The sequence below is a fragment of the Neopelma chrysocephalum genome, unplaced genomic scaffold (assembly GCF_003984885.1).
Source record: "Neopelma chrysocephalum unplaced genomic scaffold, ASM398488v2 Primary Assembly neopelma1_97017, whole genome shotgun sequence".
In the NCBI taxonomy this organism is placed as follows: Eukaryota; Metazoa; Chordata; class Aves; order Passeriformes; family Pipridae; genus Neopelma; species Neopelma chrysocephalum.
In genome coordinates, this window is record NW_020925659.1 from 788333 (window position 1) to 804279 (window position 15947).

Consider the following 15947-nt stretch of genomic DNA (forward strand, 5'->3'; position numbering starts at 1 on the left):
TGATATTTCTCCAGGGAGGAGGATCCAGCAAACATGAATCACTAAGACTAAGGAAGAGTCACCAGTTTAAAAAAAAAACAGTGAAGCAACTCCACACTCTTGGGTCATATAATGTGACTATCACAGAACACTTGTGATTCAGTATTTCCTAACCTGTAGATTTCCATAATTGTGAGTTATTTTACATCATGAGAAGTTTCCGACAAACTCTAATGTGCCACCTCCTTTAAAGAGGAAGCTGTGAATATGTGTAGCAATTCATCCACAATAAATCCTTCAATATTCATGAAATTATATTACATATTATTAGAATAGTTTCTCGGAGTAAAGCTACTTCTGTGTAAAGTCACAAGACTGAGGAACCTATGATAAACTCCCAGTTTTGACTTCAGCTAAGCTCAATAAAACAGAAAATAAACCTCATAACTCAAATATATGTAAAAAAATAGATACAAAGAAATATGCCTTTAAAAAAAAAGTTGCAAAAATAGTCAAAGTTTCCCCAAATTTTACATAATTTTGCATAAATGTTAGTTTTAATCTCCCTGCTTTTGATATAAATTTTAAAAAGAAGATCCAAAACAAACAAAACTAGAAACTCGATTCCAGTTGTGGAATGGATAAATCATTATTCTTGCAGGAAAAAACCACAAAAAACCCAAACCCACAAGGTTGAACTTATGTGTATTTCCCTAGCTGTATCAGAGAACACTAAATCAACACTAAATCAAAGAAATTGCATTTCTTTTCTTCTTCAAAACACCTGCTAATGAATAACATCATGATTCATTTCTCCATAAGCTAGACCACTCAGGCTTTCACTTAAATTATTAGCCATGGAAAACTTGTTCAAACTGTGAATTGCTCTCCTTCTTTCCCCTCTTAACTCCTCCCTTTTAAAGTAATACAGAATATAATCTCTGTTACCTTACTACTCTCCTTTTAAGAGGAGAGCAATTAGTAATGGTAAGGGGAGAGTAGGCAACACAAAAACTTTTGTGATACAAAACTATGAATTTAGTTAGAACAAGAAAATATACTAGTTAAAAGGATCAATAAACAGATAAATCTCAATTACGATATGAAGTTCTTAACAGATGATGATATAGAATACGAATTACTAGGAAGAATGAAGAGTAGTAACTCTACTAAAGTTCATATTTAAAGACATAAAAAGTTTCTTAGCACTTCTTGACCAAAATTTAAGCTGAGTGTACACTTTTCATGATGTTTTACCGTATACCTCTTGAAGTCAGAAAGAAGAGAAGGGAAAAGAATTGTCATTTCCAGAGGAAAAAAATCCAATAACATAATATAGAAGCAGATTAAAAAAAAGGAAGAAGTAAGATAAAGAACTATGCAAAAAACTAGGCTTGGGAGTTTGAGTTTTACTGCATTTGAAACTACATCCTAATGAATAGGAAAAAAAAAAAAGAAAAAAACAAAATGAAGAACATAAAGGGGGAAAATATGCCTTGTTCAAACACTTTTATATTTATGGTAAAATTAAAGAAAATCTAAAATTTACTTGAATTTATTTCTTCCAAGATTGAACTAATCACCATCAAGGAAAAAGATTTCTGTCCTCACTGATATGACTGTTACTGCCTTTTTAAAGTTAACTCTTAATTATTTTCTGCACTGTTCTTGATATTTATCATAATATTTTTCAGTCAGTGCTTACTAGGGTCAATATTCACATCTTTTAAGAGTTGGTACAGTTCTGGTCAAGATACAATTCTCAAGCAAAATAGTTTTTATTAGTGGTAAAACACATATTTTTTTGGACAGAAATCTTCTCCTTTCAACAAAATGTGTTGATGAAATAAGAAAACCTCTGCTGTAAAACCTATACTTAACTTTACTTAACAATACTTAATCTACAGTGACAGCAGTTCTAGGAAATAACTGTAATGGGGTTAGTCTTTCAAAAAAACTTCGTTAGTCAGTGAAGGACTTTAAGCAATACATAAAATCTACATAAAAGATAAATTCCAAATAGTTATCAGGTAGCAAGTAAGGCATAAATTTAGGTCATCAGGATAGTAACAATGAGAATCATAGAATCATAGAATCAGCTGGGTTGGAAGGGACCTCCGAGATCATCAAGTCCAACCCTTGATCCAACCCCGCTGTGGTTCCCAGACACTGGCACTGATGCCACATCCAGTCTCACCTTCAACACCTTCAGGGACAGTGACTCCACCCCCTCCCTGGGCACCCCATTCCAATGGCTGATCACCCTCTCTGCAAAGAAATTCTTCCTAATCTCCAACCTAAACCTCCCCTGGCACAGCTGAAGACCCTGAGCCCTCTTGTCTTGCTGAGAGTTGCCTGGGAAAAGAGACCAACCCCCCCCGGCTCCCCCCTCCTGTCAGGGAGTTGCAGAGAGTGAGGAGGTCTCCCCTGAGCCTCCTCTTCTCCAGGCTGAGCCCCCCCAGCTCCCTCAGCCTCTCCTCACACCACTTGTGCTCCAGTCCCTTCCCCAGCCTCGTTGCTCTCCTCTGGACCTGCTCCAGCCCCTCCATGTCCTTCCTGAGCTGAGGGCCCAGAACTGGACACAGCACTCCAGGGGTGGCCTCACCAGTGCTGAGTCCAGGGCAAGAATCACTTCCCTGGACCTGTTGGCCACACTGTTCCTGCTCCAGGCCAGGATCCATTGGCCTTCTTGGCCACCTGGGCACACTCTGGCTCATGTTCAGCTTCCTGTCCATCCACACTCCCAGCTCCCTTCCTGCCTGGCTGCTCTCCAGCCACTCTGTCCCAGCCCGTGGGGCTGCAGGGGGTTGTTGTGGCCAAAGGGCAGGACCCGGCCCTTGGCCTGGTTGAACCTCATCCCCTTGCAATCAGCCCATGGATCCAGCCTGTCCAGGTCCCTCTACAGAGCCCTCCTGCCTTCCAGCTGATCCACATTCCCCCCCAGCTTGGTGTCATCTGCAAATTTGCTGATGATGGACTCAATCCCCTCATCTAAATCATCAATAAAGATATTGAACATCAATAAAGATATTAAACAGAACTGGGCCCAACACTGAGAAGACTGAGTCCAAGGTGTATTGCATGAGTAAAGACTACAGTCACCATGATTCCTTCTAAGCCAGCTCCCAATATACAGAGGACTGGAAACAAATCATATTCAGCAGCCACAAGAGGGGAGAGAGGTTAATCTCACCTAACTTGAGAGTGTCTACATCCAAATTCAGCACCAAGCAGGCAATGAAGCGTTTTATAGGTGGGCAAAAATGAAATAGTTCTACGTGGTTCCTTTCAACCTAACAAAGACACCTGAGGTCAAAGGAACCAGTCTTGGAAAAAACAATGCCCTTTCCACAGTCTGCAAAGAGAGTCTTCATAACTAGATCATTTGTAGATGTCTAGATAGTCCTCTTTCGTCTCAGTTGTTACAAAAATTTTACAGTGAGTGAAAAAACTGTTATAGCTTCGCCAATGGCAGGAGCTTCAGAACCTTAAGATAAACCACAAGGACACAAAGGCAATTCAAAACTAACATCTGAAAAGAAAAACAAAAAGTAGGCATCTCTGAATTTGCAGACAAGAGAAGTATCTTTTCTGCTTAAGTCTGGGAAGAATGGTTACAAGGTGAAAATCCTTACCTAGAGAAGATTTCCATGCACGGCCCTCAAAACTAGACATTGTCACTCATTCTAATACACAGTAGTATTAAAAAAAAAACAAAAATGGTACTTGTTCTAAGCAGTCTTGTAACAGGTCAATGATTCCATTAAAAACAGGGTAGAAATAACACAGTAATGCAGTAACTGTCATAAAACGTGGGATGATCTTGCCTATAATGAAAATGAGCACTTCATTTCCAAAGACAGTCTATAGAGATAACAATCTATAAAATAAATAGAGATTTAAGAGTTTCACTCCAAGACAATGCCTATGTATTGGTTTAGAAAAGAGAAAATTTATTTTCCTAGAAGCAGAACTCCTAAATAAAGATACATAAAAAAGATCAATAGACCATCCCCGAATTTGATGGTTTCCATCCTTGAATTATGCATCACTGCCTGCAAGCCATACCTTCAATCTGCATTGCAATCATTGAAATAATCATTTTTTATTAAGTTTCAGATAATGGAATTGAAGCTCTGCTCTTCCCTTCTACAGATCTAACAACCTCCTTATCCAGTGTCTTCATCAGCATTAAACTACTTTTTTCAGAACTTTTATTTGATGTTTTACCAGTGGCAATATTTGAGAAATAACTATCTACCTCACTGTTTGCAATACCAATATGGGATTTCAAAAGAGCCCTCTCTGAAGAGCTCGAGCTGCTCTACCTCTCAGATATGTTTTATCAATCTGTTTTAAGATGAGCAAAGACAATATTGTAGCAGCTTATGCTCATTTGTCATTTGGAAGATTGATTTTCTTTTCTCACTCCCCACAGCCATATGGATTAGAAACTCATTTATTTCCCTTTGTTATGAAAACACAATCTGAAGCAGAAGTATGCAGCAAATTCAAAAAGAAGGATAATTATGCAACAAATAAAACACTGGATAATCTCATTATACCATAGATGGGTTTTGACAATAAGAGTTACTAGAACATTTTGAATTAAAAGTCAGCAAAATTAAAATGCATAAAATGAAATACATATTAACATAATGTTTAACTGCAGCAAGAAACAACTGAAGGCTTAGAAAAATTTAGAAATTAATCAGCTCAATGTATGGACACAAGAACAGAATTAACTTCTTAAGATAAAATAATATACCACAAGTTCCAATATTCTTTCTTTAGTCCAAGCTGCTAATCATTTGGGGTCAAGGAAAGATGCAACCCTTGTATACAACCATATGGTTCACTTTTTCATGTGGATTTTGGGCATCATCTCTCTGGTACTGTATAACCTTTGTTTTCATTAAAATTCACACGAATTATGAGTTTTGCAAGGCTTATTAATTATTATTACTAGCTACAAGGATAATGAGAGATAAATGTGCTCAAGTACCAGAAACCAGGCTCTGAATTTGATGACCAAAAATTAAATATTGCTTTCTTTTTTTTAAATAAACTGGGATTTGCTGGGTTAAGATTTTGATTTCCTTGTGTTGTTTCATTTTATTCTTACAATTAGATTTAATGTTCCAGAAAAAATAAAGCAAGCATTTTGCTTTGGTTTGGTTTTCTTCCCCTAAATAAAAGGCAAATTTCATGCAATGGGATCAACACTTTTGGGAAAAGAACTTTGCCATATATAGCCAGACAAAAGAGATTTTGTAGTACAGTTTTAGTCCTCAAAATAATTCCTTCTGTCTTAATGGAGTATTGCCACAGCAAGAGTTTTGATGTGTGTTGGCTTTTTACAGCCTTTCATCTCTCAAAAGCTAAATTACTTTGTACATTTAATTATCTACCCACTTCAGGTGTGGTTCTTCACATTCCACTGCCTTGCTTAGATTTGCAACAACGCGTGGTAAGTCTCTTTTTAAGTCTTCTGCAGAAATTAATTCTCATTATTGAAAGGACATACCCAAATGCTTTCCTCCTGACGATACTGCTTCCAGTTTCTTCCACTGTCACTGAACATCAGAAGGTAGCTTGTTACCCAATCTGAGCTCCCGTAACCACCTTGAGTAGCAACAGCAGTAATTTCAGTTCTTTCGCCGAGATCAATCTGAAGCCATTGATATTTATTGGACACGAGTGGAGACCAGCCACCAGCACCTTAAAAAGAATGAAAAAAGAGTGAAATGTATTCCTAAAAATAAGGATGTTAACACAAAACTTGTATATGACACAAAACTTTCAAAAATAAATTAGTTTATTTGAGCAACCTGATCTAATGAAAGATGTCCTTGTCCGAGGTAGGGGTTTGAAACTTGATGGTCTTTAATGGTCCTTTCCAACTCAAGCTATTCGGTGATTCTATGCTTCTAATTCAAGATATAGTTGCACCAAAATTGTCTTGGTGTTATTTAGCAAGTATTATAAAAATTTATACAAGTTACTTGATATTTGTAACCAAATGCAACAAAAGTGAGATCATTGTGAATTGATTCACACCCTTTTTTTCTCTCTCTGAATTCTGTAACAAATTTTACAGATTAATTTTTAACCAATTAGACCCTTCGAGTCAAAAATTCTGAATTTTGTCTTTTTATTTTATACATCTCAGTTTTATTCCCTGCAGACTGGAAGATCTCCTGAGGCCCTGTCTACTCTGAATGATTCTGCACGATTCTGTTCTGTGAGGCCTGGATATACAGACTTGCATGTGAAGAAATAAAGACTAGTTGGATGACAAATTTGCACATGCTTCTTAAAGGGACCAAGAAATTTGTAGGCAAAACAGTAAGACAGTATGAAGTATACACATGTAGTTCAATCACAGACACAGCCCTTTGCAAACATAAAATTTCACTGAAAATATAAGAGCTAAACTTCTCCAGTATTTTAACTAATCAGAAAGACATGATGAAAGGAAGAAGGACATCATATCAATTCAGTACTCCCATGTCTTCCTTTTTTTGCCTTTTTTTATTCAGATCATGCTACTAGCTTGTCTATAAAGCTGGGTGGCAAAGGCCATGGTAGGTATCAAATAATCTCATAAGATAAAAAACTATTGGTTTATGAAACTGCTTTGCAAAATCTGCAAGTATCTGCAAAATATGGTGATTTTTATTAGAGAATAATGTGACAAAGATTATAAAAGCACCATTTCATAAGTACAGATTCACCTCTAACACAGTTAAACACAAGAGGCACCTTGAAAAGTTCTTAAAGCATACACGCACAGAACAACAGATATATCTAGTTCCCACAACAATCACTAAACACTGTTTAATGCAGAAGTAGCTGCAATCCAATCTTATGCTTGAATAGGTTTCAAGATGTAGAAAAATTCACAAGTAAAATAACACATATGGTTTACTTCTGTTCAGAGTCATGATTCAAGTTATTAACATTATCTACTCCAGGGAAAAAAAAGAAAAGAAAAGAAAAAAGAATTTTTACTTATGGATGTAAAACTGTCATTTAAATATAGAACAGTGGGAAATCACATGGGTGTTCATAACACACAAAAAGTGAGGTTCATTCTACAGGGCAAAGTGGAAACACTGAAAGAAATACATACAGTTCCCGTATCTAAAATGTCTTTGTCCACACATTTATGAGTTAATTAAAACATGACGGGATTAAAACTATGGGTGGAGGTAAATACTGTGTAGATTTTTTAATATTTTTTTCCTCTTTATCTAAATTAGGATTTAAAATTCTGTGTAAATATATGATTTCAGTGGCTGTATCCTGATTGCTCTCTTGCAGACTCCAAAGCTTTATCTTTAGTTCGCGCACCAACACTTGCAGACACAGCATCACCCTCCAGTGCCATGGTTCCAAAGCCTCCTCAGAACACTGTGTCACTGGGCAAAGCTTGGTGATATTTTTGAACTTTCCACTTGAAAGACAGGGTTGTATTCTAGTCAACAGGAGTGGTCTGGCAGGCTGTGCCAAGCACATAATTTTTAAACCCCTTCTTGCCAAAAAGCATTTTCGCTTGGTGAAACGGCAGAACTTTATTCAGAATGAAGTGATAGAAGTTACAAAGATGTAAATAAAGACATAAGTAAAAAATGCCTGAAAAGCAGTCAGTTATGGCAGTACTACTTGCTGCCAGCCTGAGGGAGATACTGCTGTCTTTAGTACTGCATTTCCCAGAAGCTTTTGCAAGGCATGCCATCAGACAGGCCACAACATGCTGTACTACATTCCATAGGAAGAAGAGAAGGAAGAACAGATACACAGCGTTCTAATGCCAGCTAATGTCAGTTGATTTGAGGGATTACAGTAAAGATGCAGTCCCAGAAGCCATATGTCAACCCTCTAGTATTATCATGGCTGGGCTTCGCGAACAAAGATTTGGGAAGGGCTCTACCCACGTTTGTTACAAACACGCTGGTGGTTAAAAAGGTCAATATGAGATAGACACGTCCGGTTGCAAAAGACACAGCAGAAAGACTCCTTAGGTGGTAAATTCTGCAAGACACGATTCTTTCTGCGTTGTCTTTTCTCCTCAAGGGTGATCCTGGTGTGTTCTCAAAGGCATCAGCAGCGTTATAGATGGTGTGTCTCCAGACCTCCCCATTGGAGGCCAGAGTAGACCAGTTCTGGTGATCAATATGGCCAAGGTTGAGATGTTGTTTCAGGGAGTCCTTGTATCTCCTCTTCGAGGCTCCTCTCTTGCGGCAGCCGGTGGCAAGTTCCCCATAAAGCAGGATCTTAGGGAGGGGGTGGTTGGTCCTTCATCCTGGAGACGTGCCCTGCCCAGCACAGCTGTGTTCTCAGCAACATGGCCTCAATCCTTGTGACTGCTGCTTGTTCTAGAACAGATGTATTGGTCACATAATCTGCCCAGTGGATGTTTAGGATTGTACGGAGGCAGCGTTGATGGAGCGTTCCAGGAGTCGCAGGTGGTGGCGGTAGATGAGCCATGATTCAGATCCATACAAGAGAGCAGACAGCACTATGGCTCTGGAAACACTGAGCTTGGTACTTTTCTTCAGGTGTTTATTTCACCAAACTCTATTATGAAGCTTTCCAAGGCACTGTATGCCTTTGCTAACCTGTTGTCTATCTCCCCGTCAATCTCACCATCCCAGGAGATGAGGCTGCCTAGGGAATTAAACTGCTGGACTGATTTGAGCTCTGATTCACCAATGGTGATATGGGGATGATGGGGGACTTCCTGAGGTGCAGGTTGATGGAGAACTTCTGTCCTCTTTAAGCTGACTTCCAACCCAAAGAGCTCAGCAGCGTCTGCAAAGCAGGATGTTAAACGCTGCAGAGCTGCTTCTGTGTGGGCAACAAGGGCGGCGTCATCAGTGTAAAGCAGCTCCCTCTAGTAACCAATGCAACATAAGACCCATGCAGAATAACTATGGAACAAAAGCAGCATGATGCCTCCAACAAAGTGAAGCCACAGCCTGGACCACCACTCAGAAACTGCAACATGTTTCCTGAAGCAGTGCAATGCTCTGGTTCACATGATGCTTTCATCTGCCAAAGGCTCCTCAGGAGCTCTCCCATCTGACTCTCCAGCAGACAGCTGTCCTCCCAGCATCTGAGTGCTCCTGCACCATCACAGAGAGGAAACATTTGCCCAGTCCTGCGGGAAACACTAATAGAGCATGTTAGCTCCTCACCCAGCATTTTATCATCTGTTTTACAGTGTATCCTGTCCATCAGCAAGACTGATGAGTGTACCAAATTGCAGTCACTTTTTGCTGTGACTGGCTGCATAATAGATGTCAGAAGGATCTTGCTGAAAACCAGAAAGGTTTGCCAGATGTTTGTGCTGCACGGTGTGGATGTTTCTGGGGAGATCTGGAAAGAGATTTCCTAAAGACACTCTGTGGGGAAGCAAATAAATCCACAGAGTGCAACATACTCATATGTTCATCAAGACTTTGACAAAATGAACACACAGAGACACACTAAGATTTACAGGGACATAATCTTGTCATCCTTAAACTTCCTGAATAATAGACTTTGAATTCTTCACTTTAACTCTCTAACTTTTCTTTTTGCCCATATCATTCATCTAAGGTACACATTTTCTTCAGTTATTGAGTGTGTGTTCTAACAGTCACTAGTGAAACATCTTTTGTTGTGAACTAACAGCAAATCAGAAAAATAATGTTCACAGGGGAGACAACCTGTATCTAGAGTTGTTTTTTTTTTTAAACTTTGTCTCAATAGGTGTTTACCCTCTTTATTTTCCCCTGTCTCTTGCCAATATTGAGGTTATTTGCATGCACCATACCAAAAAACCACATTCAATCTGGCAAAGCATGCAAGTTTTGTGCTTGATTCCTGTTAAAACTCCCGAGCATTGCAGAGTTACTTTTCATAGAATCATACAATCAGCTGGTTGGAAGGGACCTCTGAGATCATCAAGTCCAACCCTTTATGAAGAACATGCTGACTTGAAGTTGAACACACAGCTAATACATAAAATGTTTTTCTTTTATTTATTATTCCTATTTTAATTTTTAAACACCAATGCTTGTAAAACATATTTGTACACATGTGGTGTAATTCTCTTTAAAGCACACTAACTTACTAAACACATTTAGCAACCTCGTACTCCTTCATTTTATGTGATATTCATAAATAAACTGAATATTAAATTATGAAAAATATCCTAGTATTTTGATATTTTGATATTTTTAACACATTAAAATTGATTAGATTAAAATTGAAGCAATCATGCACCTTTTGTTTTTTCAAATTTTGCCTATAAATTTCCATTACTCTTGATTTCTGTTTCTTCAGTCGCTTCAATTTTCAAACTATAAACAAGATTGTTGACTGTAAGCTGTCCTGGATGTTGGCACTAAATTTACAGGAGACAACCTGCTTTCCATCAGATAGCCTGTATTTCTTGACTTCCCTTCTTATGCACTTCATATGTAGTTTAAATTCTATTATATTATTTTCCTTGCTTCTAGAGGTCAAATCTCTTCTGCCTTCCACCACGACCATGAACATAAACACATCAAAACACTGAATGGGTATTATTTCATCATTCTGACTCTTGTCTAGTAGGATATGTGTTTAAAGAGCATGTATTTTCATAATTCCTTAGCTTCACTGGGGTGACCATACCATTGTCACTAAGACATTGAAAATAGAAAAAGAAAATCAGCAAGAGTAGCAAGTAGCTACAAAGGAACAAAGCTAGAAATGGCTGAGGAAAATGTCCAAAAACTCAAATCCTCAACAGAAAACACCTGAGTATGGCTACAGTGGATCTGGAGTGCCATATGAGGTATAAAACTTGACCTTTCCAGCAGAAAATGTATTAGGTGATACTTAAGCTTTTCAAAGTGGCTCTCTGTGGTTATCAGGCTGCCAGGCCCTCTTTTGCTTCATCATAAAAACTCTGAACTGCATAGAATAGGAACTGATTTAAGGATTTCCCCTTTGTATGAACAGCACCCCCCTTTTTGCTTCTCCTGCTCTATAACTACCCTTGCCTGTGTCGTTAAGTAAAGCACAAAGCAGTTCACACTCGTATAATGAACTCACAGTTCATTATATCAGCACTACCATTTAAACCACTTTCAAATTCAGTCAATTTTGTGCATATTTAATTGCAGTTACTCCAAGCAGTGCATATTAGTAAAAGCCCAGGTTTAAAACTAACACACATAAGAAAGGATGCTTTCTTTTGATTAATCAAACTCTGTATTTCCCATATGGATCATTTAACAGAAGCTGGTTTTAATTTCAAGTCAATAAAGCTGCACCAGGGATGAATTTGCCTCTACTTATTACAAAGCTGATTTTCTACACGCAAGTATTTGACAACTGAGGCTTCCTAGGCTTTAAAAAGTCAAATGAAGTGTTTTACATTATTCAACCCCCCTAAAGTACCAAAGTAAGAAGTTATTTCATTTCTCAAGCTGAAAGGCAAGGCACCATCTTTCATAAATTGAGAACTATAAAACTGTAGGCTTATACTTAGATAAAGAGTACAAGGGTTTTGTTCTCTAAGAGTTTATTGACTGATGACAAGGATGGGGAGTGGGAGGCAGTGTCTGATAAATGGTGCTGATGCATTGCTACCAGGTGACAACCTTCTGGGCCCCTTAAAAAAGTGTCTAGAGTAACAGTACTGCTTGGATCAGACCCTTTTTTTTTTTTAGATTTTTGTTCTCTTATACTTAAATCAGGCCATTCAAGAAATAGAGCTCGTGCATTTAGAAACTCGCATTTGTAAACCCAGCAAAGAGCAAGAAAAGTAATTATCAGGAAGAACCTAAATAGCCAAAGATGTCAATCAGTCTACATCACAACTTGGCTATGAAAAAGCTATCACAACAACGCTGTTCTGAGTGGTATTTCAGTGATAAAACATGGATATAAGCCTCAAAATTTGAAAGCAGGGATAAACCATGGAAAATAAAACTTAGAAGGGATGAGGGACACTGAGCTATGAATAAGAAATACTGGAGACTATCATTTTTTTAACACAGATGGAAAGAGGCAGAGAGGGACAGCTAGATCAGAAGCCACTTCTGCAGGAACTGCTTCATATATAAAATTTCTGCATGGTAATGTTCAACCACATTTTATGAGAACTGCTTCTTCTTTGGCCTTTGATCTGTAGCAGGTAAACCAGGTTGAACTCTACCATATTTTCACCAGATATCATTTAAGGATAGAGAAGCAGGATTACACTCTTTTTGGTGTTGAAAGGCACATTGAAGAATGCCAAGACCAGTCTTTCTCCTCGATCTCAAAGTTAAGCATTCTTTGCAGTTTTCCATCTATTTTAGTATGGTTTAAATAATGTATCTGATTCTGAAAGCTATAATGAGTTACCTTTGTGGTCAAGAAATGAGTGAAGAATTCTTGCCTCTTAAAATCTGAAGAACGAGAGGAATTTATCTGACTAACTCCCAGAAACAAGAATAGAAATAACAGCTACTTTTTGGCTTATCCATGTAAGAAAGCTGTATATTTTGAGCAGCATTTCATAGGTGTGCATAGGCATGCAGAACTATGCCAACGGAAACCAGAACCACTTTAAAAAATCAGCAAATTTTGAGCTGGGCAGAACAGAAAAAGAGCTATATAAATGCTTCAGGTAGACAGAATTTTCTAAGGGAGGTCGGTTTAGCAGCTACTTCAGTGGCCTCAAAGGCTTAATCTTGTAGGAAAGTCTAACTCAATTTTAAGATCTTCTGAAACTAAGTATCAGTGGAAAAAACAGGTATGATCTTAGAAGAGAAGGAGAAATTGCACTTATTTTTTCAAATGTCAGGATATTTAATATATAAGGAACTTAACTTTCAAAATTGTGACAGGCATTATAAAATGAATATTAGGTTTAATAATAATTCGTGACAAGTAGCAGTTACTATGTCAAGAGGCATTTCAGAGGCATTTTGGCTTTGAATCAGTGCAACAAAAAGGCACTAAGAAATGGTATTAATAATGACAAACTTTGATCTACTTTGCTTCAGGGAGTCAGAACAAGGTAGGTAACTTTATTTTACCCCCCTCTTCTGTGTTAACAGTAACTAAGTTGAATGAGTGAGTGAGTGAGTCAGTGAATCCCACTTTACATTTCATCTTCAGAAGGCTCTGAATACATTTCTCCTCAATTAATCATTATGTAAATACATCAAGGGAGCTGGTTTGATAAACTGACATAGTTTATCAAAAGAACTCATCGACAATGATTCAAAGACCTATCAAAGCCACTACTTTTTCCTAGGATTTTTTTGTCACCAGCACACCACAAAGCACTGTGAACAAATGGTCTACACCAGGCAACACCTTTTCTGCGTGTTGGAAAGCCCAAGTTTGAGTAAAAAATTTTTCTATGGGTAATGAAGCTGTAATCATGTAGGATATGCTCTGAGCCACCCTGAGCTGCTCCTGCAGTATATTAAAAAGGTGGGTTTTTTTTTTCTCCAGCAGGAGACAGGTACTAGAAAAATGTCCTTCCAAATTACTTACACTGGGAAAAAGTTCTTGCTCTTCACAGGCAATGTTTCCTGGGAAAAATCATTTTGGAACCACGCCAGTTCATTGCAACATTTACATCATTCTTGGCTATTACTATCCACTTTTACTTGATGATCATCAGCAAACTATCTCCCTTACTAGGATTTGGGGATTTCACATAGCTAGCAGGTACACTCCTTTTTTGGCACATATTCTGACAATAATCCAAGGCTGAAACTAAGACTGGACTTAATCTGGGAGATTGTTTCATTCTTAGGAAAAGGTACTCATGAAATAGTGCTGTCCTCTTTTCTTTCTATAGTCTCTGGGCATATCCAGGTTTAAGATGCCATATTAGTAAATCCTGCTGTGTGTGAAGTTTGATTCACTACTTTTAATCTTTAACCTTCTCTCTCTTTTTCTTCATCAGTGAAGTGAGGATCATTTAGACCTCATCATTGTAACTTTTACCTGAGGAGCTCTTTTTGTTCATAGGTAGGTGATGCATAGAAAACTTCCTGGGGAAAACAAAAATAAAAAAAGATCTCATTGCCACCATCTTTCTACACCACTGAGTTTAAGCAGCATCCTCATCTAAAATTCTGTACTGATGTGATTCCTACTTGTATATTATGTCAGCTAATATAAACCAAATGGAGTGGAAATGGAAAATACGTATTTATTGTATAAATATTTGTTACAACAAAACAAAGAAAACGATATCACTAACTCAAATACACTCTTTGATAAACTTATTCAACTCCTTTCAGGCTAATAACTTTTTACATGTTCTTTACATATCAGCTGCTGTATACCCAGATTATATTTCTCTGATCCACACACTCATTTATGGTTTGTGTTCCCATCTTCTTAAATATAAACCCACCTCTGTAATTTTAATAGGAAATAGTGGTATTTATTAAGAGCAGATTGACACAGATATGGAATAATCAATTTTTTTCTAAACTGTCCTGTAAAAAAAGGTAAAGAATGTTTCAGATACTCTTGTACTTTCCTTGAGCATTTGCACACTGCTTTAAAGGGTGTTAAGCAGCAATATCAGTCAATTGTAAAAAGAATGGCAACAAATTGAAAAATAATAATTGAATAATAAAAATAATAACTGAAAAATAATATCAAACTAAATCCCAAATAACTAGGTATATCATCTCTAGTTATACTTAGCAGAGGGATATATTTGCATACTGTATTAGAAAATGAACAGGACAGTAACTTTGAGCAGATGAATGTGTTTGTTCCTGTTGTTTTTACCACTACTTTAACATCAATCCTTCTTAATTCACATTCTGATGGTGGCACTTCTGGAAATTCTATTTCAGCCTTGAAAATGCTGATTCACTGACTTTGGCACCCGTTTCAGCACACATGGTGCATTCAGTCCAGCAAAGCAAACAGATCAAATATTGACACCTGCAGTTTCCAAGCAAAAATACTCTAAGTGCGTATATTTAAAACAGAAAATCTCTGTTTTATTTTCATTATTGTGGGTATAAATTACTCCAGCTATCAGAAGGGGAATGCTGGCCAACTCCATCTGGTTTGGGTCTGCATGAAGATCTGACACACACAAAGAGAACATGGTTTTTTAAGAGAAGGGGTGCAGCGCCATTTTTCTGGTCCTTGAAAATCTTATGCACACAAGAACATGAATATCTTGCACTAGACTGACAGGTGATCCATAAGTCCACTGGAATGTCTGGTCTGATTCCATTTTGACTTTGTGTGAGTCACAAGTGTCATAATCTGCCTGTACCAGCAGAGTTCCATTTCTGTACCTTTGTGAGCTCCTTGACCTGACAAGCACCCAAAAAGTTGAGATGAAACTGGTAAATGCAACATCCCCTACATATAACGTATTACCCTAATTTGGTGTTTGATTCCCAGCATTCTGTTCACTTATAGAATCATAGAATCATAGAATCAGCTGGGTTGGAAGGGACCTCCGAGATCATCAAGTCCAACCCTTGATCCAACCCCGCTGTGCTTCCCAGCCCATGGCACTGATGCCACATCCAGTCTCACCTTAAAAACCTCCAGGGACAGAGAATCCACCACTTCCCTGGGCAGCCCATTCCAATGGGAAAAGAGACCACCCCCCCCGGCCCCCCCCTCCTGTCAGGGAGTTGCAGAGAGTGAGGAGGTCTCCCCTGAGCCTCCTCTTCTCCAGGTTGAACAGCCCCAGCTCCCTCAGCCTCTCCTCACAGCACTTGTGCTCCAGTCCCTTCCCCAGCCTCGTTGCTCTCCTCTGGACCTGCTCCAGCCCCTCCATATCCTTCCTGAACTGAGGGGCCCAGAACTGGACACAGCACTCCAGGGGTGGCCTCACCAGTGCTGAGTCCAGGGCAAGAATCACTTCCCTGGACCTGTTGGCCACACTGTTCCTGAGCCAGACCAGGATCCATTGGCCTTCTTGGCCACCTGGGCAC

The 15947-nt window shown here is 38.4% G+C and overlaps 1 protein-coding gene across 2 annotated transcripts in view; it reads right to left on the bottom strand.

Moving 5' to 3' along the window:
* LOC113961008 (contactin-associated protein-like 4) overlaps positions 1-15947 on the bottom strand; it is a 190794-nt gene that overhangs the window by 116952 nt on the left and 57895 nt on the right. For both annotated transcript variants that reach the window (XM_027670992.1, XM_027670991.1), the window contains exon 3: positions 5507-5700. In XM_027670992.1, coding sequence (XP_027526793.1) covers positions 5507-5700 — 194 coding nt within the window. The remainder of the gene's footprint in view (positions 1-5506; positions 5701-15947) is intronic.